General features: G+C 44.4%; 1 protein-coding gene across 1 annotated transcript in view; it reads left to right on the top strand.

The window, feature by feature from the left end:
• The first annotated feature begins 3793 nt into the window (after positions 1-3793).
• The window catches only part of CCNYL1 (cyclin Y like 1), a 47583-nt gene continuing 27103 nt past the window's right edge, over positions 3794-24273 (top strand). Inside the window, exons 1-6 of the mRNA XM_048483542.1 lie at positions 3794-4039; positions 4134-4161; positions 8147-8184; positions 20774-20810; positions 21143-21177; positions 23377-23477. Of these exons, the coding sequence (XP_048339499.1) occupies positions 3932-4039; positions 4134-4161; positions 8147-8184; positions 20774-20810; positions 21143-21177; positions 23377-23477 (347 nt within the window). The 5' untranslated portion in view covers positions 3794-3931. The remainder of the gene's footprint in view (positions 4040-4133; positions 4162-8146; positions 8185-20773; positions 20811-21142; positions 21178-23376; positions 23478-24273) is intronic.

The following is a 24273-nucleotide window of genomic DNA, read 5'->3' as shown; positions in this document are numbered from 1 at the left end:
CACCTTTTAGTTCTTTATTTCCCTTCAATAAACTCTAAGCCTCACCTTGGAAAGATTGAGGTTATACTTGTACAAACTTACCTTCTCACCGCGGCGCAGCCCAGCGGGATGAGGGAACAGGCGACACTCCTCGGGGTCATCAGAGGGCCGGTCATCCTTCATCTTGAGCTGCTAGAATAGAAGGTACTTTTAAAGGTTACACCCAAAAGCAGCAACCTCCACCCAGGCTTCATGTAGGGATCGAAACAAATCCAGTTCACCAGATAAGAGTCTAATGCTCATGTGGAGTATGTAACTCAAACTGGAGTTTTCCAAGATTATATTCTGCCACTCTTAACCACAACACCTTGCTGTCTCTCCAGCAGTTCATACCCATCCATCCTCACACAGAGGGAGGAAGGAAAACAGAAAACTTTGGTTTTTTTGAAAATATATTTTAATTAATTTTAACAATATATTTGATAGACATAGAAAAAATACAATACAAAAAAAGAATTCAAAAACGCAAGTAGAAACAGAGCAAAAAATCAACACAGTACATCTACCCAAGGCTGCATTAATCAAATCATAATATAATGGATCCTATAGTGGCATTATAATATTATTAGAGAAACCATTATGAAATCTTTAAATCACTGTCTTCTGTCCACTAGTTCTAGAATCGCCTTTACTGGTCGGGCTCTTATATCTTAATCATTATCAAATTAACAACTGAGTTGTTTTATTTTACATGATCAATTCAGCTTCATATAAAAATAAAAGTTCCCATGTCTGCGTCAATTCATGTTCTGTCCATCTATTTACAAGATTTGTAAGTTTGGCCATTATAGCATAGTCTCTGATTTAATCTTCTCAAAATTCTGTAGCAAGATCTTTATTGATTTCCACCAGGATGCAATTGTTACTCTTGCTTGCAGTTGAGTAAGTGCCAACATAGTTCATTAAGCTTCTTAGGAAGGTTTTCTGGTAAAGATACCCAATAACATTTTTTTTTTTGCAATAAGAGGAAATTTAAATTAACTTTTGCATTTTCATATGTAGTTCTATCCACACTTAATTTTTCTACAAGTCCACCACATATGGAAAAAGGACCTGACCTTTATGACATCTCCAGCAGAGACCATCATTTTATTAAGTCATCTTCTTGGTGACTTCAGGAGTTATATACTATCTGAAAAACATTTTATACCAATTCTCTTTTAGCATTGGCTTGCAGTAAATTTAATATTTTAGGTCCATAATTTTTTCATTGTTAAAAAGTTATCACTTCTTTGAAGTTTTACATCCATTTTACCATACATATCTTTACTTGTTCCATTTCTGTTTCTATTTTCAGCAACATCTTATATATTCTTCCCATCAAATGTTTCTGTGTTGCAATTTCTTTTTTTTAAATCTGCTAATTCCAATAATGTTCCTCCTTGTGGTATTAGTTCTCTTCTAAGTCTGGATGTTATCTGGAAATATGTCAACCATTGTATTTTTTTACTCTATCTCTTACTGTGTTTTGATTTTCCCTTGCTTATTGACAATTTCCTTATAGAGTATATTGTCGTTCTTCAATATTTCAGTATCATAATAGGCGTCTATAGGAGATTTTTAGGGTGATGTCGGAGGGCTAAGTCATAAATACGTGTTTTTTCTCCAGATTTCAAATAGTCCTTTTCTCATTACATGAGGATCCTATTCTATCGGCTCTGTCTTTGGCTCATTCCGCACATGCAGAATAATGCACTTTCAAACGGCTTTCAGTGCTCTTTGAAGCTGTGCAGAATACCAAAATCGACTTGCAAACAGTTGTGAAAGTGGTTTGAAAATGCATTATTTTGCATGTGTGGAAGGGGTTGCTTTTCCCCCTATGTATGACAGATTTTGTCTGTCGTTTCTAATTTTACAAGTCTATGAAATGGGTTTTAAAATCCAGTCAGAAATCCTTGTGAAAATTGGGATAACTTTGGTTAACAGTGCATAAGAGGAAAAGTGACACAAAGCATAGACAGCTCCCATGACACTCAGCAGAATCTGTTTGGTCTTTCTTTGCTGAACACATGTCATGAATTAGAACTCTGGTGCCCTTGAAAGTTTCCACACATTGGCTAGTCCTCATTAAGATGCTGTTTTGACTGGTCCTCCCGCAGTCGCTTTTTATAGTTGCTGAGCTAGAGATGCATCCGCAGAGATGATCAGGTATGACCCCCACCCCCCAATCTCTATTATTAAAGAGATGCCTTGCTCCAGCCCAGAAGTGCTTAGGGATCTTATACCAAAGTGTTTACAGCAGGGTAATGGGTTCCTACCAAAATATTTGGGTCAATAAAAGCTTAAGCTTCCACAGCTGAATAAAAATCCAGATGAAATACTTTTATCTCTACACGCCAACAGACGGGCCCAAAAACAGCATGCGTGAACCAACGCTTGAAATATGGCTGCTGTCTCTTCCTTTTACTTAGGTGACATCAGAATAGCAGTAAAAAGGAATACACCCCAAAAGTTCATCATCATCAATCAATCATTTTGAAAGGGTGGGGATGGGGCAACTAGATGCCCACTTTATTGGAAGATGTCAGCATTCTCCGGTTCTTTGTACGAAGATAACCAGGGCCCTGTTTAACTTTCTATATCTGGCCAATATTGTCTTTTGTTGCGCCCTTCTCCCTTAGACAAAGAGCCTAAACATTTCTACATGTTTCTCTCTTCTACTGTCACTAGAAGAAGGAGCAAATCCAACAGTGTATCTGTCTGGGAGCAGTAAAACCTTAAAACAGTTGAATTTTGCACATTCTGTATAACTCTGAACAAGGGGGCATATATCTTGCTGGGCTATCAAGCTTGCCTAGTAACAGAAAAAGGATAGATTTTCAAGCTTGCATTTTTCTTTTTGTTCAAGCCTGCATCATGAGCTGCCAACTACCATTACAGAAAGAAAAGTAATGGGGGCAAAGCAAAATCTGAGGAGAATATTCCTCTTATGCCTTCTTGGCGCTACAAAAGAGGTAGAGTAAGCAGTGCAGAAAGGGGAAAGAAGAAGAGTGGTACTAAAACTAGGAGGAACTTGGGGAAGCAGATCACCTCTCCCATTATCTCACCCTGTCAATGAACTTGGGACAGGAAATATTTATTTACTCCATTTGCTATCTTTATCCTTCCTCCAAGGAATTCTGCGTGATGCACCACAACCTCCTCTGCTCCCTTAAATCCTCCCAACAGCCCTGTGAAGTAAGTAAAAAAAAGAGTCTGGCCAGAGTCACAGCAGAGTGGGGACTTGAACCCAGGTATCTTAAATCCTGGTCCTGTATTCTAATCACCGCACATATGGTCCTCCCCTCTTCCACTCTGCCCCAACAACAACCCTGTAAGGGAGACTGGCCCAGCCAGGGTCATTCAAAGAACTTCACAGCCGAGTTAGAATTTGAGATGGACTCTCTCTAAATGCGTCTCTCTGGAAGGAAGGCACACCAGGATGGAAAGAACATAGAGAACAGAAAAGCCTAGAGCGTTGTGAATGGCACTTCCGGACTGTCGGAAAGAGCCATTTTTCACCACAGGTAACCAGAGCCCAATAGCGGCCGCGTTTAAGGAAAGTCCCGCCCCGTCCATTGTTAGACAAGAGGGGGAGGGGTCGCTGGAATCTTCAGCACCCACAGCGCGTCACGTGACTCCGGGCGGCGCCGTTGGCTCCGGGCTTGCCCCCCCGAAACTCCAGGGGGTTCGGCGACTGGTGTCACATGATGGGGCCCGGGGTGATGGGTGATTGGACGGCGGGCGCTAGTGGGCGGGGAGCAGCCGCGCGGCCACCGCCTCCGCCTTTTCCTCAGCGGGGCCGGTCGGGAAGGCGGCCGGTCTTCCGGCTCCGGGCAGCGGCGGAGGGGCGACCATGAGGCGGCGCTGCGGTCGTCGCGGCCTGCGGTAGCCGGGCCTCAGCCTCGCCGCCATGGGCAACACCCTCACCTGCTGCGTCTCGCCCGGCGCCAGCCCCAAGCTCGGGCGGGCCAGGGGCGGAGGGGCCGCGGTGGGCGGCGGCGGAGCGGGCGGGCAGGCGGCGGCGGCGGGGCTCGACCGCAGGGGGGGGCGCCTATCGGGACGCCTCGGAGGCGGAGTCGGGAGACTCGGACCCCGGCGGGCCCCACCTGCAGCACATCAGCGACCGCGAGTTCCCGGATGGTGAGTTGCGGGGAAATGGAGAGGGCGGTTGTCTGGCCTCCCCGACGACACCACCCTGGGAGGAGGGTGGGGGGGGACAGGGGAGGCAGAAGGTCTCCTGACAGGCCCAGGTTCAAATATGTGACCATCCTCGGCCCGTCACCCTTTCCCAGCCTTGCCTACCTCGCAGGGTTGTTGTGAAGGTAGGGAGATTCCTCGTTGAGAGGGAGGGGCGGCTAAAAGCGCTCTATGTCAGAAATTTGGGAAATGCCTAACTGTACTCTGCTGGCGAGTCAAAACCTTCCGCCCCAAAGAAAAGGGGAGTCATTCTTTACATCAGGGGTGTCCAACTCTGCCCCTCATGGTGATGTTCATGGCGAATCTTTTAAGTGGGCATTAGTAGTAATCAACCCCGGCCCCTCCTAGATGTTCTATATATGGCGAATCTTTTGGGCTGGGCTTGTCAAAAATTTGGAAAATGCCTAACTTGACTCTGCTGGCATGTCAGAATTCCCCGCTCCAAACAAAAGAGAAACCATTCTTTGCACCTGGGCTGTTCAACTCTGGCCCTCCAGCTGTTCATGGACTATGATTCCCATCAGCCCCTGCCAGCATACCTCAGTTCTACATATTCATTTATTTCTAAAAAATACAGTCCAGTCATGTTCTGTTGTAGAAAGAAATGTCAAATAATAGCAGAAATTACTCACACAGGGAGAATAGCTGTTGTCAGGTGCTGGCGAGCACTGGCGCGTCACCCAAAACACACACGTATCATAGGTTCGCCACTACAGCTCTAGAACAGAGTGGCAGTTGCCGTTGTCACATTTGCCATGGTGGGTGGGGGTTGTGTGGCTCTCAAAGGAAGAGTTCTTTCAGGGAGAAAGACTAGCAAGATGCATGTAGGACCCTTCCGATAGTGCAGAGATGTTTGCCAAGAAAAAGCATGTGGGTCAGTATTAATGCCTCTTAGCAAGACTGATCCATTCTCTTGTTCTCTTTTTAAAAGATGACTTGGCTATTCTGCATAGCGATTTTATATGTAACATGGTTGCGTGTGATTATTATTGAGAGCAGACTGCGGTGGAATTGCCTTGCAGGAGGGACTTGTGACCAGTGGTCCAATACGACAGAGAAATATGAAATCATACTTTGTACTTCCTTAGGGAGTAAAACTGTTTAAACCATTGGCGCTTTGCAGGTTTTAATGTAAAGCTTTACGAAAGTGCGACTTTATTTGATATAAATGTCTGTATTTCGCTGGTAATTTAGCCGTTCTCAGCCCTAACTTCTGTTTACGAGGAAGGGCTATGGATAAAAAATCAAATAATAAATAAAATGAAGTATATGGGTTGGTTGGATTCTTAATGGCGCATGCAAGAGTTATCCTCTTCCCACTCATTTGTTCTGGAGATGCCCTGCTTTGTGTTGGTTGGGTGGGTACTATGTTTCTTGCATCTGACTGCCTTAACTTGGATTCGTGAGCAATAGGAGTTTGCTGTTTCTCGTTGCTGGAACCGCAACTTGATGTTTGTCCTTTGCTGACCAGTGACAGTTTGATGTTCCAGTAGGCTGCAAGATTCTGCAGAAGCATTTTGCTTGTAGAATGTTGCCCATCTTGGCTGCTAGCTTGAAGATAGAATGAGACCTTCAAATTATTTGGTCATCCTTGTGTTTTTCCATTAGTGGTAGATTTGGCCAAGTTGCTACCTGGCTTTCAAACCTGAGAGAAAGCAGCTTAAGTCTCACAAAAGCAATTGTTCAATTACTCAGTTGCTATTTTACAGCTGCGTTCAATGACCACAGTTTGAGAAGAAAGCGGTTGCTTTCCTCAGGACAAAAAATTCTTAGTTTGCATACTGGGAAGAAGACCGTGGTAATAAGTCCTATTATTCTATGTAGATGGTTTCTTGGATTGCTGTGACCAAATCACTCAAGTTTCATTAATGGGTGCTCTATTTGTGATGTAGAATATATGCCTGTTAGATATAGTTATTTTTTTTTCTCTTCCTTTCTTGGCATTAGATGATATTAGTTCTCCCTTTTGCTTTTTTTGGAATGCCAAATGTGTGTGCCTTGTATTATTTATTCAATTTTTCTTCGAGGGCATTATTTACCAAACAAAACCATTTCATTGCTTTCTGTGCAACCTTTTGCCTTTTTCTTCCCGACTACTGCTTCATGGTCATTTGTTTTCTTCAGATCCACAAGCATGCTCTCAGAGAGCTGGAATCCAGCCCCAAGTTCACTATTCTCACTTTCACATAGTATATTTTGCATTGCTATATTCTGGGTAATTAAGAATAATTAAGAAGAGAAGCTGCAGCTGGCATTTCGTTGCCACCTGTGGAAGCAAGGATTCTCTAATTATGGACATGAGATTAAACCCTACTCAGTTCCGGAGTTATATGGGTACCTGTGGGATCATCCACTGTGCGGCGGCATATGTTCAGTTTTTCATTAGAAGATTGTCTCGAGGGTATGTTTTTTCTATTTTTACCACCTTTGTACTGTATTTGCGTCCACATGAAATAAGTGATTTGAACCGCTCTTGTTCAAGATGACACTAATCCTTTCCTGCCTGATTCTTTGAACAGTGTTCTCACTGGCTGCTTGGGCTGCAGTTCGACACCTTAATAATCAAATGTTTCAGTGTTAATTCTATGAGACAAGATTTTACGTCAGAGTTGACAAATTACGCCTCTACCCTGGTGGGACTTCTGTGAATGTTGCTTTTTTTACTTAATTAGATCTTCAGAGACTCCTGTCCCAATGACCAACTTCCATGTTCATCAGGGTCAGACACGCTACCATCTTTTGATCATGTAGCTTTGTTTCAGGAATCCAGGGGATACTATGGTATTGCCTCGATGAAGAGTCCTTGTACCTTTTGGCAGGTAGAAGGTTTGCATACCTCATTCAATACCCAGAATAACAAAAAAAATGGTTCACAAGGGTGCAGGGAATTCGAGAAAAGTCTGAAATAGGCCAAATCTTGTATTTTAAGCACTCACAAATCTGTTGAAAGGACAAAAGTTATCCATTTCACCAAAACTGCCTGCATCCAGTCCTTGTGAGTATTTTGCGAACAGCTATCTCTTCTGTTAGCACTTGAGATCTCACGATTTGTTATCTTGATTTCTTCATTCTTCTTCAGCGGGAGCTGGTTGTCATTTCCCTCTTTTGTCGCGCCCTTTGCCCTACACAGCAATGAACATGTTTGTGGTCCCCTTTGTATGGAGAAAATTTGCTTGTAAGGCTGATCGGCAGATCTGTAGTTAAAATCTTGGCGCAAAGGTCCCATTTGCTGATATTATTATTGCTCCAATGTACACGATGATGCTCGACCAAGGTGACTTAATTACTGAATTTCCTTTTGTTTATCCAGTTGCAGGAAGGAAAGGGTGGCGGCTGAAGGGGGGGGATATGGAGCAGTTGAATGTAACATGATACCATTATATGAGTGGACAATGCTAAGCTATGTCCAAGCCCCCGCAGGAAGTTGTGTTTTGGCGGTTAAGACACAAACCAAACATCCGCTTTCAACCTATTCAATATCGTTTACCCCATTCCAGGGCAGGGCACAGTTCAAATCAAATAAATAAATAGAATCAAATCTAGGTTATAGGGCAGTGGTGGCGAACCTACGGCACGGGTGCCAGAGGTGGCACTCAGAGCCCCTCTGTAAGCACGCACAAACAGTATCCTCACTTCACATCTAGGCTGGCAGCCTGGGCCATCAGCTGAACCGATTATTAGCATTAAACCTAAGACCCTAAGTTTTGCGCGGGAAGCGAGGTGTAGGTAACCCTGATGAAGCTGTTAAAACTCCACTGATTTTTTTCATGCAAGAACTAAAGCTAAATCCTTTACCTGGGAGTAAGCTTCCGGTTGCTGGCAATGGAGCTTTGCTTCTGAGCAAATAACCCTCCCCTAGGGGTGTAGCGATTCACCTGTTGGAAGAGTTGCACGTTGCTTCAAAGCAAAGCCACTGACTACCATCAAGCTTACTCCCTCGAAAGTAACGCATCACCAGAGCCAACTGTTTTTTCTAAACTAAAACGCCTTACTCAGTATTCAGGTTAAGAATTGCCGTGTGTTGGCACTTTGGCGATAAAATAAGTGGGATTGTCTGCAATTTGGGCACTTCGGTCTGCTGAAAGGTTCGCCACCACTGTTATAGCCAAGGGATTGTTTGTTGCCAAGAACCACTTCTACAAAACTGTTGGGGGGTGGGGGAGTCTTTCTCAAAGTTCTGTTTTCTACAAAAAATGGTAAAACGGAAAAAAAAAATTATGCTGTGAAGCATCTATTCTGACTGTAGCCATCTCCCTAGGTAAAAGCAGATAATGTGCTTCCCTTCCCCATGACTTGATACACCATTTGCACAGGGCAGCCCTGGAGCTGGCTTAATACAGCCAAGGGTGGATCAGCCCTGAGGGCCACCGGGAAAGTCCTGGGGCCAAATGCCTGGAGCTTGTGTGTTGCCCCATGGAGGCGGGTTGTGAGCCACTTTTGAGCCTCTGTTGTGGGGGGTCCTTTTTTCAGGGCTATTTTGGCCTCTCAGTCCTCCACTACTGTCATTAATTGTCTTGCCTTATCCTCAGTTGCATGAATGGGCCAGGAGTGAGGATGAATCAGCTCTCTCACAAGATAAGATTTAAAAGGAAGTTAACTCATGCGCGCACTTTGTTCCTGGCTACTCCGGGTCTCCCTCCCTGCTGCTGACACCGTAGCATGGAGCTTTGACAAGCCTGCTGTGTACAAAGCAGGGAGCAAGTAATCTTTGGCCCAAGTTCCGAGAAACAAATTCAGCACAGATCTGAAGATGTGTTGGCATGCTGGCCGGGAACAGGCTGGAGAGGCAAAGGTTGCTGTACCATGACCAGGCGCATTTGGAAGCCGGGTCTTAGCAGCATTGCTAGCGATCACGAGACAGTGATGGGCAGGAATCAGGAGCCTGCTGCCTTCTATCGTGCCATTGACCCCAACATTGGTACTGTATCTTCAAGTTGCTTGAGCAGAGATTTAGCCCAGGGTGCCAGGAAGAATGGTCTGGTGGTCCTCTGCTTGGCATGTGTTGTAGGTTTTCCCTTACCGCGAGGTCTTGGACCCCTTCCCCAACCAATTTCCTAAGAAGTTCTACAACATACTTCAGGTGAGCACCCGGGATTTCTATCTGCCTGGACACCTTCCCTCTATCCCCAAACTGATACTCGAGGATTCATAACTGTACTTTGCGGAACATCGGCGAGGCCTCTTCCAGTTGATGTGTGAAAGAATTCAAAGAACTCGTTCCCCTCATTCCTGTTGAAGCTGTCCTTATTACTGCAGCTGTCTCTTAGGGAAAGCTTGCACCTGTTGGATTTCTGTCTGTTGTCGACGTGCCTTGAGAATAACACCCAGGCTGCTTTGTGGGATGAAGGTATCGCCTAGGGTAATAACATAGCAAACCGACAGCCTTTGGTGCGCACTTTAAAAAATGCCTGGCATTCTTTCTCCTACCATTCACCAAAAGCAGCTGGGGAAGAAATGCTAGAGAGCTTCCAGTGGGGAAGAACACGAGGCAGGACAAAGATGAACAGCGAGTCGACAGCGTGAACTGCTGCAGTGGCAAACTGCTTTCCTGCTGAAGTAGAGGTGGAAATGATTATCGCTAGCTGGGGAGGCAGCTGCAAATGCATCATCCGCCATGGAATCGCTCTCAGATTTCACTCTTCAAATCTCCCTTGCCATCAGCAAACACACGTTGGATCCTTACTGCTTGGCTAGCAGTGAACAGGGTTACAGAAGCTACGATAAAATCCGCAACGTTGGCAAGGGTCACAACTTGGTCATTTTGCTCCCTACCTCCCTCCCAACTGGTAGGTGGATGTTCACCCAAACGCTATCGACACCCACTTATCGTGGAGGGAAACACATTCCTGCTTGTAGTGCTTTACGAAAGGGCTAGCTATAGATCGCGGGTGGTGTTCATTAGGAGCAGAAACGCTACCAGACCCGCTACCACACAGCTGGGAAAACCTCAACAGCCACCTCTGATTCTGGGCCATGCCGAAGCTTCAATAATGCATCATTAAAACTGTTGGTAATTAAGCAGCCATTACTATCAAGGCACACATATGACTGCACGGATGTTTTAAGGCTTGACCTGTAATCCTATGTTCCTTCTTTTAAAAAGACGCGATTTCAGCAGGGCTGTGGCATTCACTCCACCTGCCAGCCTTCCCCTCTAGTTGAAAGCCTTGTGGCACGTTTTATGTATGTGTTTCCACAATGCTGCTGTCCCTCAAGAACAACCCTGTAGGGTGGGCCCCTACGCCCGAGAGAATGCGGACTAGCTTCGAGATCATGCCATTGGTACTTTAAGGTTGTTGCAGAGGCTGTCACCAGTGGCTGCTTTAATCAAGAGCAACTCTGCACTGGCAGCTGCCTTCATGACTGTCTATGTATTTGGGAGGTGGGGGGTAAAATTTTCCCTGGTCCTTTTGTCTGAAGCTTTCGGTTCACACACCACACAGTGTTCCTATTTTTTTCTTCATAATATTTTCCTCTCAGACTGACAGCACCCAAAGCAATGTAAAAGTAGAACGCAGATTCATACCGCTCCAAATGGAACCAACAAATTATATATCCACAACCTTTAGTTCTTCGCAAGGAATTTTTTTTCCAACTTCGGATAAGAGATCAGTATCTTTCTCGTGACCTTAAAACAAAGAGTAATTTGATTTGAAAGACAAAAACCGCCATCTGAAAATAACAGGCCTTCTACTCATCATTGAGTTGTGAACTTTTTTCTTACCCGATGATGGATCCCTTCCTCGCCTACCCCAAAAGAAAATCTCATCCCCATTAATGAGACGGCTTCTTGATGTAAGCTTTCCACCAAACGTCCCCTCCCCTCTGCAGTTCTGTGGTGCAGGATTCCCGCCGTGTCCCGTGCCATGCTAGAACTGGTCAATGTTCGCCCAAGGGAAGTGGAAACAACTGCTCATATACTCCTGTATTGTTCTCTCGCCACGCCAAGAATCCTCGGTGGTTCTACATGGCGAGACCTCATATTAATTCATAATGCTCCTGCTACCTCTGACCAAGAGACAAGCTATGTTCATTTTTTTCAATGACTGCTGCACTAAAAAAGAACTGGCAGACGGAGTAAAGTTTTGGCAATAGCTTTATCAAATACCGTACACCTCCTGTTGATCACCTACTAACCTTTTATTGTTGATTTATTGTTAATCCTGATTTGTTGTTTTATCCACAATGCCTAATAAAGGGAATTAATGAATTAATGTAAACTCTTAGCGTGCGCAATGTTCTAAAAGAGTAACACAAAAAACTTAATCTTTGTATCCAGAGTCAAATGTCCTAAAGAATAATAGTAGGTAAGCAGCAGAACAGCTCAGTAATTGAGGGTTGTATTGAAAAAATTACAAATGCAGAAATGTGAGCAGCTCATAAGGAGTAAGCAGAGGAGGAGTTTGATTATATATATTCCCACTCTTTTCTCAACCATATGCATGCCTCAGTAGCGGCTTTCTTTCAAACTCCTTAAACGCTTCACTCTCTCACAAAAGGTGTCTTCTGAACTGCGCAATTGCGGTAAAGCCCAAGTCACCCATCAAACTTCATATGAAGCAGCGGGGAAGCAAACCCAGTTCTCCAGACTAGAGTCTGCTGCGCGTAACCTCTACATCACACTGGATTTCCTTATTCAAGCGTGCTTGTGGAGCATAAACACCTAATGCAATGCAATAAATGAAGTGGGCTCAGAGAGAAATTAACTGCAGTAGCTTTTGCTGAAAAGCAATATGGAAGTTCCTCCTAATAAAACTGCATCGATGTGTCAATATTTACAAGGTGGCAGGAATTGTTGCAAAATTCTGTTGACTTGGGAGGTGAAGTGGAAATAAACCCCACAGTTCTTGTACCTTCAGTTTTCAAACACTTTGATGCTTATAATTAGTCCTGCTTCTAGATTTAGATGTATTCCTTTGGGAGACGTAAAACAAGTTAATGCCTTTAACTTTGCCATTTAACCGACCGCGATTACCAAAATTCTTAGCGTCGTTTCCTCCAAATTGTACCTCTCAGAGACAGGAGCCGCGAAAACTGCATGCGGCTTCAGCTCAAAACCTCGCACGATTTCTTAATGTGCCTCGCTTCGAAGGGAAGGTTTTGGAGCTGGAATAGTTTTCGCTGAAACGCTTCATCCAAGTCAAGCTGCATAAGTTGGGCTGCTATCTCTCTTATGCATGACCAAACGAATGTTAAAAGTCGATCAGCCGTGGACTTGCTTCCGATATGGATGTTATTGCCCACAAGATCAAAATGGCTACACTTGGTGCTCCTAAAAACAAGCGCTCTAAGATGAATAGGGAAAGAGTAGTAGTCTGTCTCAGTTCTTGAACATGATATAGGAATATTTTCTATGAACAGCTTTGTTGTCTTATCCGGCACACTCAGTTACATCCCATCTCTCTTTTTGGCGGGGGGAGGGGAAACAAGCTATGGGGGAATTGATTTTGGAGCCAGGCACCCTATGTCTGCAAACTGAGTATCTGACTGTATGAATTATGCATGCCCATACTTTTCTCTCTGCACCCCGCAGCCCTCTTTGGCTCTCTAGGAAGTCTAGGGCCATTGAGTCACAATCCCAGCAGCTGCTTAGGTTTTTGCGAGGAGCTTGTACTGGGAGTTTTTAGATAAACAACCAGTTCCTTTATCATACATCATGATGTGATAGTTTCGTCAAATGGGGTTCTCAAATGAGCAGAATAAAAGCTCTGCGACTCGGGAAACTAGTCTTCATCGGTGCCTTGGATCCCGGGCTTTAATCGCCATGGTAAAATTTTGTCTCCCCTTTGGAGGTGAGTGCTTGTCCAGCTACATGACGTGACACTTCGAATCGTGTCCTAAGGTAGTTTCCAGTGTTCTAATTAATTTGAATATGAATGATGGAAATTCTCCCTTAAGTTACATGAGCTGATCTTGCCTCTTGATCAGTGATAAATCTATCGCCTCTCTATCCCCATTTGCATCCTCTCATTGCTTGCATACAAAACCAGCCGGGCAAAGGAAATGTTCTTTATTTATTGCGCTGGCGCCACGACGATTGCTGTTTCAACCCAAAGATCATATTTCTATGCGGCAGCAGCAGCAGCAGCGTGAGAAAAGCCGCCCCTTATCGAGCTGTAATTTGTGGCAAATATTTGTCTCGTCCTGTGTTGTTGCCGTTCAGTGCATTGCCTTAGCTTTGTAAAGTGGACAATGCGACATTGCCGTATGGTCGTCCATCCAGCGTCGAAGACAGCTTGGCCTGAAGGAACCCAACCGTTCGGCCAAAGTTTGATGCGCATTTGACGACTTTATAGCTGAAATATGTGCTGCATCAAAACCTTCGTGTTGCCTAGTGAAGTGGTGAAAGGAAAAGCAATGTTGGAGTTCGCTACTGTAATATGATTTCACTTGCTTCTAAGAAGCCACTGCTTGGATCCTTCAGCAGGGTAAAGCATTTGAGCTTTTTCTGGAATGCCACACGTCAGGCAGCGTAAGTATTGATGGCGCGAAGCGTGCCTCCATGGGGTGGGATGTTGCGAAACCTGCCCCAGGGATCTCAGAGGAAGTGCTACCATTTGTTGTTTTACCGATGGTGCTGTGAAAAGGTTGCCCAAGGCCGGCAATCTTTACCAGCGACGCACTGAAACCAAGGGTTCTTTATCCATATGCGTTCTCAAACATATTCACACATATACTCTCAAAGAAGCTTTATGACTTTACCTCTTATTAAAGCAGCAAAAGAAAATACTGTAAAATCTACCTCTCTCAGCTCTAGATAGTTCCAAGTATAAAACAATGATATCAATACAAGGCTATTCAGCCTAAGGCGAAGAATAGGCATATCAACAACGAGAAAATCTTAAGAAAAAGGAACCCTTCAATGAATGAATCTGCTTTTTAGCACGGAATCCCTAAAATGGTTTCTGTGGGTTTTATAGAATTGAGAAAGCTCAACTGGATCATTTGATTGTTAATTAACCAATTGGGTGTTGCATAAAGAGTTTACAGGGATGGAACCCACCTTGAAGGTTGGAACCCATCTGACCATTCATGGCAATTAAAACCAATTTGCTCTGGTTTAGAATGTATGTGGCCCTTTGTCAAAGCCAATTCCATTATTATCAAAGCGAAGGGTTCAATCGTACTTGACTCTCAGATAGTTCCATGGACTACAATTCCCATCAGCCCCTGCCAGCGTGGCCAATTGTCCATGCTGGCAGGGGCTGATGGGAATTGTAGTCCATGAACATCTGGAGAGCCGCAAGTTGCAGACCCATGATCTAAAGAATAACACAACCTAAACTACCCTGTTTCCCTGAAAATAAGACATATCCCAAAAATAAGCCCTAGCATGATTTTTCAGGATTTTTGGAGAATGCTTGAAATATAAGCCCAACTCCAAAAATAAGCCTCAGCCATATCTCCAGGCGCAGCTGACTCCGCCACGCAAGGGGGTGCAAAACGCGTGGGGGAAATAAGACATCCCCCCCGTAGAAAATAAGTCCCTAGTATGCATCTTTTGGAGCAAAAGAAGAATTAATATGAGACCCTGTCTTACTTATTTTTGGGAAACAGCATATACAAAACAGTGTAGTAATAGAAACTTTGAGTGAGGGCAAAAGTAGGTTGCATTGTGAACAACCCATGGCAAAACCAAATGGTTTGCCTCACAAAAAGAATCTTGCTAATATACAAGATAAATCCAAGGGGTGTCCAAATGGCGAGATCGTTTTAACTTATTACACCAAGAAGCTGGCTCTTAGGAGCAGCAGTGAAGCGCTAAGAGGTTGGCAAGACCTGCGGGTATCTTAATCTGGAGTGAACCGGCTTGTTGATTCTTACTCTGCCGCCCTGAGCTGTGGAGGCGGCTCTCTGGGGAATTCAAGATTAGCCTGTACACTCCCAATACTGAAGCCAGCTGGGTGGACCTTGGGCTTAGTCACAGGCTTCTGGAGCTCTCTCAGCCCCACCCCACCCCACAGAGGTGTTGTTTGTTGTGAGGGGAAGGGCAAGGAGGCATTGTAAACCCTTTGAGGTCTCTACAGGATATAGGGGATATAAATCCAAACCCAAAAAAAGAGGTATTTTTTAAGAGCAGTTGAAGCATTCTATTCATGCAGGTGGTGGCAATGGGACTGCTATTCCTTGGATCGTCACTCTACTTGGGTAGCCACGAATGTGTCGAGACATTCCCTAGAAAGGAGCTGATTTATTATAGCAGGAGCTCTGGTTGGCAGTCTACAAGCATGCCAATATGTCTGCAATGTAAATCCTTGGCAGGAACTTGGCCATTGCGCTTGGCGACTGCAGGAGATTGCACGGCTGCGCACTGGGGGGGCAGAAAGTGTAGTCTCAGTCCATAAGTCGGCCTTTAAAATTGCTATCTGGGTCTGCTGTTTATCTGCCACTGATGTGGGTTTTCCGGGAATATTTGAAGCGGAATGTTTGCAGATGGAAATTTAAATGCTAGCCAGAGGGAAACGAACCATGTACAGGCACCGAGGTTGCCGGCCATGCTCGCACTCGCTTATAGCCTTCGTCTTCGACACGCATTGATGTGCAGCACAGCCGCAGCACCGCCGATAAAACAGACTATGATATTTACATATGGGGAGGGTTGGGATTTTTCCTAAAACAAAGATATAAGTGTTCGCACTTTTACACTTCACATCCCTTGCCACCTGCATGCCGGGATGGACTAGTTGTTTCCTGTTTGAGGGGCATTTGCATTAACAGGTGGAGCCTAAAATAAAAGAATGTCAGCATAGCACACGCCAAAGTTCCTCTGCATCCTTCTTCTTGCCCAGTTGCTTGGTCTGATGAGGTGTTAATGAAAAGCGGAGCCACCAGGATGAAGCCAGCAAGCCTTTGCTGTTGTCTCATCTCTTCCCTGCATTTACCATAATCCCGTGAAAAGCTTAAGCAGAAAACCCTCAGTAAAAACGTGCAGTTATGCAGAAGGGAAAATCTGTTAAGCATTTTGGAGGAAAGGGTTAATCTCCCCCCTTTTCTTGTCTCCCACGATGTCTCTCTGTGTTCTTTTTCTTCCCCATTTCTCAGTAACCTCTCTACTAATAGAACCGATTCTGTTCTGGATATCATACTGTGGCTTTATCGCATAGCCAGACCTGTGAGGATGGATTTGGATGGGACACGTGAGAGAGGATAATAATGCACTATTGTCATGTGTTCGCTACCAAATTAATAAAGGGATAAAACAGCCATCCTGACCTAAGATGACCTTCTAGTGTAGAAAAGCTGCAGTGCCATTTTTTTCCAATTCTGTGAATGACACAGCACCATCGATATTTATAGCGTAGCAGAAGCTATGTTGTGCTAGGATAGCAAGATTCCAATATACATTTAGCCTGTGACCTGACTGGAGTAACATGTTGGAAGATTTCCGCTTCTGCTAAGGCTTAGTTGATGGTTGATTTTCAAGTGGTGCTTTGAAAGATATGGAGACTTTTTGTAGACATTAATCCACTCTTGTAGATAAAGCGGTCTGCGTCTCCCCTCTAACCTCAGGGTGGACAATTGAACTGTAGCTGCATTACCGGACACTGTTAACCATCTAATGTTGGCTCTTATACGTGCTGTATATTTGATGTAGAATGGAAGAACAAGAATTTGGATTTATACCCCACGTTTCCTATAAGGAGACTCAAGGCAGCTTACAAACCCCCTTCCCTTCCTCTCCCCTCAACAGGCACCTTGTGAGGTAGGTGGGGCTGAGGGAGTTCTAAGAACTGGGACTAGCCAAAGATCACCCAGCAGGCTTCATGTGTAGGAGAAGGGAAACAAACCCAGTTCTCCAGATAGGGGTGTGGAATCAAACCCAAATTAGAGTCTCTTGGTCTTAACCACTGCACCATGCAGGCTCTGGAAGTGACATACCTGCTACAGCTACCTGAATTAGATTTATAGTTCTATTCAAAGAGCTGCAATTTAGAGAACTTAACGATTGATAGAAATTAGGGGCGATGGGGTAGGACTTGGTCAGTCTTGTGTTATCTCAACTCCTGAGCTGCTACTCTAGCTGCTGCTTCTGCAGTATAAGACCGATGAGTCAGAACCAAAGGACTGGGGCTGGAGCAGATTGCTGCACAGGAGTTCCTATGATTCGCCCCTTCCCAGCATTTACAGGAGTCCTGGACAGAAAGCAAGAAACCCATCGCGAGAGAAGTCTCACGAGGAGGGGTTTCATCATAACTCACACTGATTCTTAAGATCTAGGGTAGAGGTGTCCAACTCTGGAGCTACAGAGGTTCATGGACTACAATTTCCATCAGCCTCTTAGCCATGCCAGCAGGGGCTGATGGGATTTGTAGTCCATGAACAACTGAAGCTCCAGAGTTGGACACCCCTGCTCTAGGGTTTGAGAAGGGGCTGGGAGAGGAGGTTCAGTTCTCATCTCGTTCGCAATAGTATCACTGGGAGCGTGACGCCGTCATCGTTTTCTAATAGGATCAATAAAAGAATCTGCTCTGACTAAATGGAGAAAAACTAGCTGTAGCCACTCAATCTAGCAAAGAGGAATTCACTCTTCACTGGCTATGGGGAAGTCTCTAATGGGGTCATCTGGGAACTAGTTCAAAATGCTTGTGGTAGGTCAACCCTCAGCCAACTGTTTTCGCCCTGCACTTGCTGTTCCACAAAACAAACTGAGATTTGGGGAATAACATCTTTTCTCTCTTTTTCAGATTTAGCGTTGGAAGCCTTATCCATCTCGACCATCCCGGCAAGCTACCAATTTTTCTTGAGCAAATCCCCAAACAGATGGTAAAGCCACTTTTTGTCTATTTTTTTAAAAAAGAAAAACAAACTGACCAGAGTGGGTAGAGAGAAGCAGGATGAGGCGGATATGTTACGTGCATTTTGCTTTTATCTGGTACACTAAATTCCTTACACTTCTGTATGCGAAAGTGTTAGTTTAACTTTCTTCAGAGAAATAGCCACAGCTGCCTCGTCCACCAAAACGATTCGCCCCAGGCATTTTTTATTTTTGTGATGTGATATACCGATTGGCAGATTGGATGCAGGACGGCATTCCTTCTAATGTGCTTAGGAATGTGCCTGCCTGCTGGAATAATGGATGTCTCGGCATGACAGCTCCGATCTGCTTGAAAGGTTTTTCCTGGCAAGCACATGTTTATTGTGCAGCTTGAAGCTCAGTTGCTCTTGATGGGACAATTCCTGAAAGTCTTTGGTAGCTCTTAATGGTTTAAAATTTCCTGCATTCCTTGGATCATCACACAGAATACTGAGTGAACGTTCCGCTACCACCTGATAGAAATGTCTACCTTAGGATTGGTGGCCGAACCTTTAGCCTCAAGATGTTATGGATTATATTTCCCATTAGTCAGCCTCGCCAGCATGGCCAATTTGGCCATGCTGGCAGGGGCTGATGGGAATTGTAGTCCATAACATCTGGAGTGCCAAAGGTTCACCACCACTGGTATATAGTAATTTCAGAAAAAGATATTAGTAGAGTTGTATGTTCCTCCACCACAGAATTCAACATGCTGGAACTTCTTTGTTGTAAAATGCTCCACCTGGATCCTAGTGCCAACCTAGTCCCACCCCCTCTCGTTGGAAAGTAAAAATACATTTTGGCATTCAGTTTTAATTATACAGTGTTATATCAAAGTACCATGTTCAGTAATGCACAAAATAATGGTTTTGACAAAGGCAGCACATAAAAATGAGCGATAATTCTGATATTCAATCGGGGCTACATTCTAATGCGGAAGCATATCATTTTCTCAACCGCTGCACCTCAGCTGACCATACTAGCATTTTTTCTGAGACAGGGTGTCGTATTCTTTCGCACCCATTGCTCTTGCCCGGTGGCGCACACGGATAGGCGGTTTGTTTATTGCAGTCATAGATCATCTATAAAACTTAGAATAAACCAAAACAAATTCCAGTACATAACAAATGATTAGCATTCAGCAGAGATCTTATTCTCATATAGTATGTGACTTATGAACTGGGAAATAAACAAAATCCGTTAAAAACTTTAAAACCAATTTCTGTAAAACCGATAATTATTCTCAGATGTTAATAACGTTAAGGAAATATATGATTAAAATTGTTATAAAATCTAGCACTTATATACTAATATCATACAATCAGTTTGTTGATTCAGATAGATAACATGACACTTCTCTTGTCAATTTGGTGGTGGCAGCCACAGGAAACTGCCTTACTCTGAATCAAACCGATGGCCCACCAAGGTCACTGTCGTCTGCTCAGACTGGCAGAGAGTCTCAAGCAGAGGCCTTTCAAATCATCTTGTAGCTGGGGATGCTGGGGATTGAACCGGGAACCTTCTGCACGCCACAGAGATGCTCTACCACTGAGCCATGGCTCCTCCCCAACTTTTGAAATGGTAGCTCTAATTTAATCCCATGCCTCTTCCCCTCATCCAGAAATGTAGCGCCTTTCCCTTTCTTTCCCAATCCATGTATCTCCTTCCCAGCTTTCAGTCAAGGCAACTTGGGGCATCTTGGATGGGTGATTTCCCAACCCTTTCAGTTAGGACTAAATTATTATCAGATAAAACACACCTTTATATTCTTGTTGGTCTGAATTTATATTTCGGCTAGAGATAGGACGGAATTTCGGGGAGGGAGGTTTTTCCTCAGGGAGTTTTCCAGTTTCTCCAGTGGAAAAATTGGGAAGTTTGAGGAAACGTTGGGGGAAAAAAATTCCTGTAAAATATATTCTTCTTCAGGAGTTAGTGAAATATACAGCTTTATCTAATCTGGAGGAACCGGGTTTGATTCCCCGCTCTGCCACTTGAGCTGTGGAGGCTTATCTGGGAAATTCAGATTAGCTTGTGCACTCCCACACACGCCAGCTGGGTGACCTTGGGCTAGTCACAGCTTCTCGGAGCTCTCTCAGCCCCACCCACCCCACAGGGTGTTTGTTGGGAGGGGGGAAGGGCAAGGAGATTGTAAGCCCCTTTGAGTCTCCTGCAGGAGAGAAAGGGGGGATATAAATCCAAACTCTTCTTCTTCTTCCTCTTCTTGTTGATTTGAATGTATATTTGAGCTAGAAATAGGAGGGAAATTTGGAGACGGGGGTGTTCCCCTCAGGGGATTTTTCCAGTTTCTGAGATGGAAAAATTGGGAAGTTTGGGGGAACACTGAGAAAAAATTCTATAAAATATGTTCTTTAGGAGTTAGTGAAGTGCTTTTTACACGATTGTACTCCTTTAAAATGTTGGGAATAATTAATATGCATACACAATAATACCATGATGAGTTCAGTGTTCTTATTGCTTAAAGCTTAATTTGCTATCCAGGTGTGCTGCTAGTTCTGTTTTGACCGTACGTCCAAATAACACTCTTTTGTTTTCTAGGAAATCTGTTTTCTAATTTCAGTTTATGTCTTTTCTCCCTCGCATAAAGCACAACAGTTTGTAGATACCTAAAATATTGAGCATATTTGTACATTTCCTTGTAGGAAACTAAGACATTTATACTTCTAAATTCCATGGAGATGCTGGATTTCATATAACACATGATAAATGCATTTTATGTTGTAATACATGTAAATATGATAGGCAAATACAGTGTATATGTCAGTTTCCCCCAAAATGTGTGTTTTTCGGCAGGGAAAAAAATTCCCTGTGGTTTCATAAATTCTGGAAATGTAACCTCTCTGAAAATGTAACCCCCTCCCTCCCTCCCCTTGCATGCCACCCCTCTGTCCCCTTCCCTTGCATGCCACCCCTCCCCCTCCCTTCCCTCTCTCTGCGCTAGGGTGGGTGGGCCATATCCAGATGCCGGCCCCTCCCCTCCCTTGCATGCCTCCCCTCCCTCCCCTCTCTTGCATGCCATCCCTCACTGTGGAGGCCTGCCCTTTTCCTTCTCAGTTGTACAAGTTTGAAAACGAGCACATTAATTTATTGAATTCTTGCTTCACTTTTTAGTGAGAGAAAAGAGGAAAAGTAACCACATCAACCACGTAAGTACACCTAACCAATGAAAGAAGCGTAAGTAAAAATCCTGGTCAACATGAAGTGTAGAGCGCTCAGCCTTTTGCTTCAGACCGTCCCAATCTGGTTGCTCAGCGCCAGGGTCGAAGTGCTTTTCCCAGAAATGGTTTGAAGGCTGAGAGGTTCTTGTTTCTACTGTCACTTGAGAGACAGCTAATGATTTTCTGCTTGGGCTTCAAGAAGAAATCACAGATGAAGCCCACTGTGAACATGTTAAGATTTGATGGTGCGTGGAATCCTTGCTTGGTGTTTTTAAACCATTCACCGTAACCTGAAAGGGGAGTTACCATGTCTCTCTGCTGTGAAGATCTCCGGATAACACTAGGCCAATAATATGTTTCTGCATCTCAGCCAAAATTCCTTCACGGAATTTGGTGGGATGGTAAAATGAAGGAAACGTGTTTCTACCCAACCTCCACCCCCAGCTCCTTGGAAGAAGAGCAGGATAAAAAGTATAGCAATGATAGAAAAGATGCTGTTCCACATTTATGTACAAACAGATTAATTCCTTTGTTCTTTTGCAGGTTTCTCTGTGTGTGTGTGTGTGAGAGAGAGAGGGGGGGGGAGGGGGAGGGGGAGAGGGAGGGGGGGCATTCATTGAAAATGCTGGGGGGGAAGAATTAGGACTAATAAAAGGAAACACTTCACGCAACGTGTGATTGGTGTTTGGAATATGCTGCCACAGGAGGGGGTGAGGACCTCTAACCTGGATAGCTTTAAAAAGGGCTTGGACAGATTTATGGAGAAGTCGATCTATGGCTACCAATCTTGATCCTCCTTGATCTCAGATTGCAAATGCCTTAACAGACCAGGTGCTCAGGAGCAGCAGCAGCAGCAGCAGGCCATTGCTTTCACATCCTGCACGTGAGCTCCCAAAGGCACCTGGTGGGCCACTGCGAGTAGCAGAGTGCTGGACTAGATGGACTCTGGTCTGATCCAGCAGGCTAGTTCTTATGTTCTTATTTTCTTATGTTCTCTGTTTTGTACTGTTAACGAGAAAAGGATCTCGCTCTCGGGTTGCACAACTCACTGGTGCCCTGAGTCTTCAGAACAAGGGTGTCCACCTGCACTATGAAAATAGGCGCAGATACATCCTTAACAAAGAAACAATATTATTCTCCAACAAGGCAAATGCCCAGCTCCGGCAAGGCTTTTTCCTGGGTTTTAGCAAGACCAAGGCCAGTCCGAGGTGAGGTTTTGCAGTCAGGATCAACCAGACAAATGCAGCTTCCTTTATACAGTCAGCTGCTCAAGGTGAAACCCTGACTTCTTGTCACCCCATCCCTATGTAAGGGGGAGGGAAGAGCAGTTGTAGTGCTTCCCCAGTCTTAGAAGCAGGTCCAGTTTCTCCTTTGTGAAATGTGAGAATACTGTTTTGATCATCCTGCTCTGAGAGAGCCAACGTGGTGTAGTGGTTAAGAGCAGGTGGATTCTAATCTGGAGAACTGGGTTTGATTCCCCACTCGTCCTCATGAGCGGTGGATTCTTAGCTGGTGAATGAGATTTGTTTCCCACTCCTGCATGTGAAGCCTGCTGAGTGACCTGGGGGCAGTTACAGTTCTCTCTGAACTCTCTCAGCCCCCATCTACCTCACCTGGTGTCTTTTGTGGGGAGAGGAAGGGAAAGGAGTTCATAAGCTGCCTTGGGTCTCCATACAGGAGAGAAAGGTGGGGTATAAATCCAAACTCCTCCTTTTCCTCCTTCTCTTCTTCTTCTACACTTCTTCCCAAAAAGCTTGAGCTGTACCACAGTGGCAATTGACGTTATTCCCAGTAGTTTAAAGTGAATTACTTAATTCTCCAAGTTGCCTTAATATATGTTGCCTTTGCAGAGCCGCTGTTGCTTTTTTGCAGATCGCTCTCTGTTATGGTTTTAAAAAACCATTCCAGCATCCAAGAACGAGACTGGGGTCTGGCATCTTCCATGCTGGAGTTCAAAATTTGCAGCCTGATCAAGATGCCTTATAGGCCCACCGTAATCTAACAGACGTCTGTTTTAATTTTGCCCGTCTTCGTTTCTCATGCTAATTTAAGCAACCCTCCTTGACGTTTCTTTGGTTTGTTCAGCAAATGCACTTAAGTCTCCAACAAACGCAGAGTCTGCGACCAACACAGAAATCAAGACACTGAAAGTCAGCTTATATTGGCTCTCCTGTTTCGCCCTTGTAGGTTTCCCCGGGGCAGCTTACAAAAAAGTATAGTTCGTGTTCAACAATATTTATAGATGACAGCACAGTCAGCCAGCCTAATCTTAGGAGCACAATAAAATGGTAAGTACCTTTGCGTCTGGGAATAAGTGGGGAGAGGGGGACCCGGATAGCTGTCTAGAAACGTTTTGGGGGATCTCATAAATTTCTCCGGTCAGCCTTGGTGGAGATGGTTAGTTCTGTTGTGAATGAGTTGAGCAGAAATGTTTCCCCATCATGAAAACTGGCAGTGCAACTTTTAACCGAACCAAGTTCAGTGTCTGGAAGGCATAAAGTTGTGGCTTCTCACGTTTATCTGCTGTCTCATAGTGTCACATTTGTCTTTTCAAGTATTTGATTCTAAAATTCTCTGATTTAGAGACATTTCAGGGGTTAGTGAGCCAGGATGATTTTGTCTCTTTGATCTGGTCCATCAGTCGATCTGCTACTGACTTGCAGTTCCTGAGATTTTCTACTCTTATAGGTTCTGTAACTTATTTCAAGGATATGTATCTTAAAGTTGGTTTGTGACTTTGAAACGCTTGAATGAATACAATGTGTTCTTGGCTGAATTGATTGATCCAGTAAGCCCATAGAAGGCGGGAAGTTGGACACAAGTATATAGAGTAGCAAAGGAACTCTCTCCCCCTCCCCCCAAACCAGTGATGGCGAACCTTTTTGAGACCGAGTGCCCAAATTGCAACCCAAAACCCACTTATTTATCGCAAAGTGCCAACACGGCCATTTAACCTGAACACTGAGGTTTTAGTTTAGAAAAAACAGTTGGCTCCGTGGCACATGTTACTCGGGAGTAAGCTTGGTGAAGCAACCGTGCAACGCTTCGAATGGGTGAATCATGACCCTAGGAGGGTTTACTCAG

The sequence above is a fragment of the Sphaerodactylus townsendi genome, linkage group LG02, assembly GCF_021028975.2.
Source record: "Sphaerodactylus townsendi isolate TG3544 linkage group LG02, MPM_Stown_v2.3, whole genome shotgun sequence".
Taxonomy (NCBI): domain Eukaryota; kingdom Metazoa; phylum Chordata; class Lepidosauria; order Squamata; family Sphaerodactylidae; genus Sphaerodactylus; species Sphaerodactylus townsendi.
This window is presented reverse-complemented; position numbering and strand designations above follow the sequence as displayed.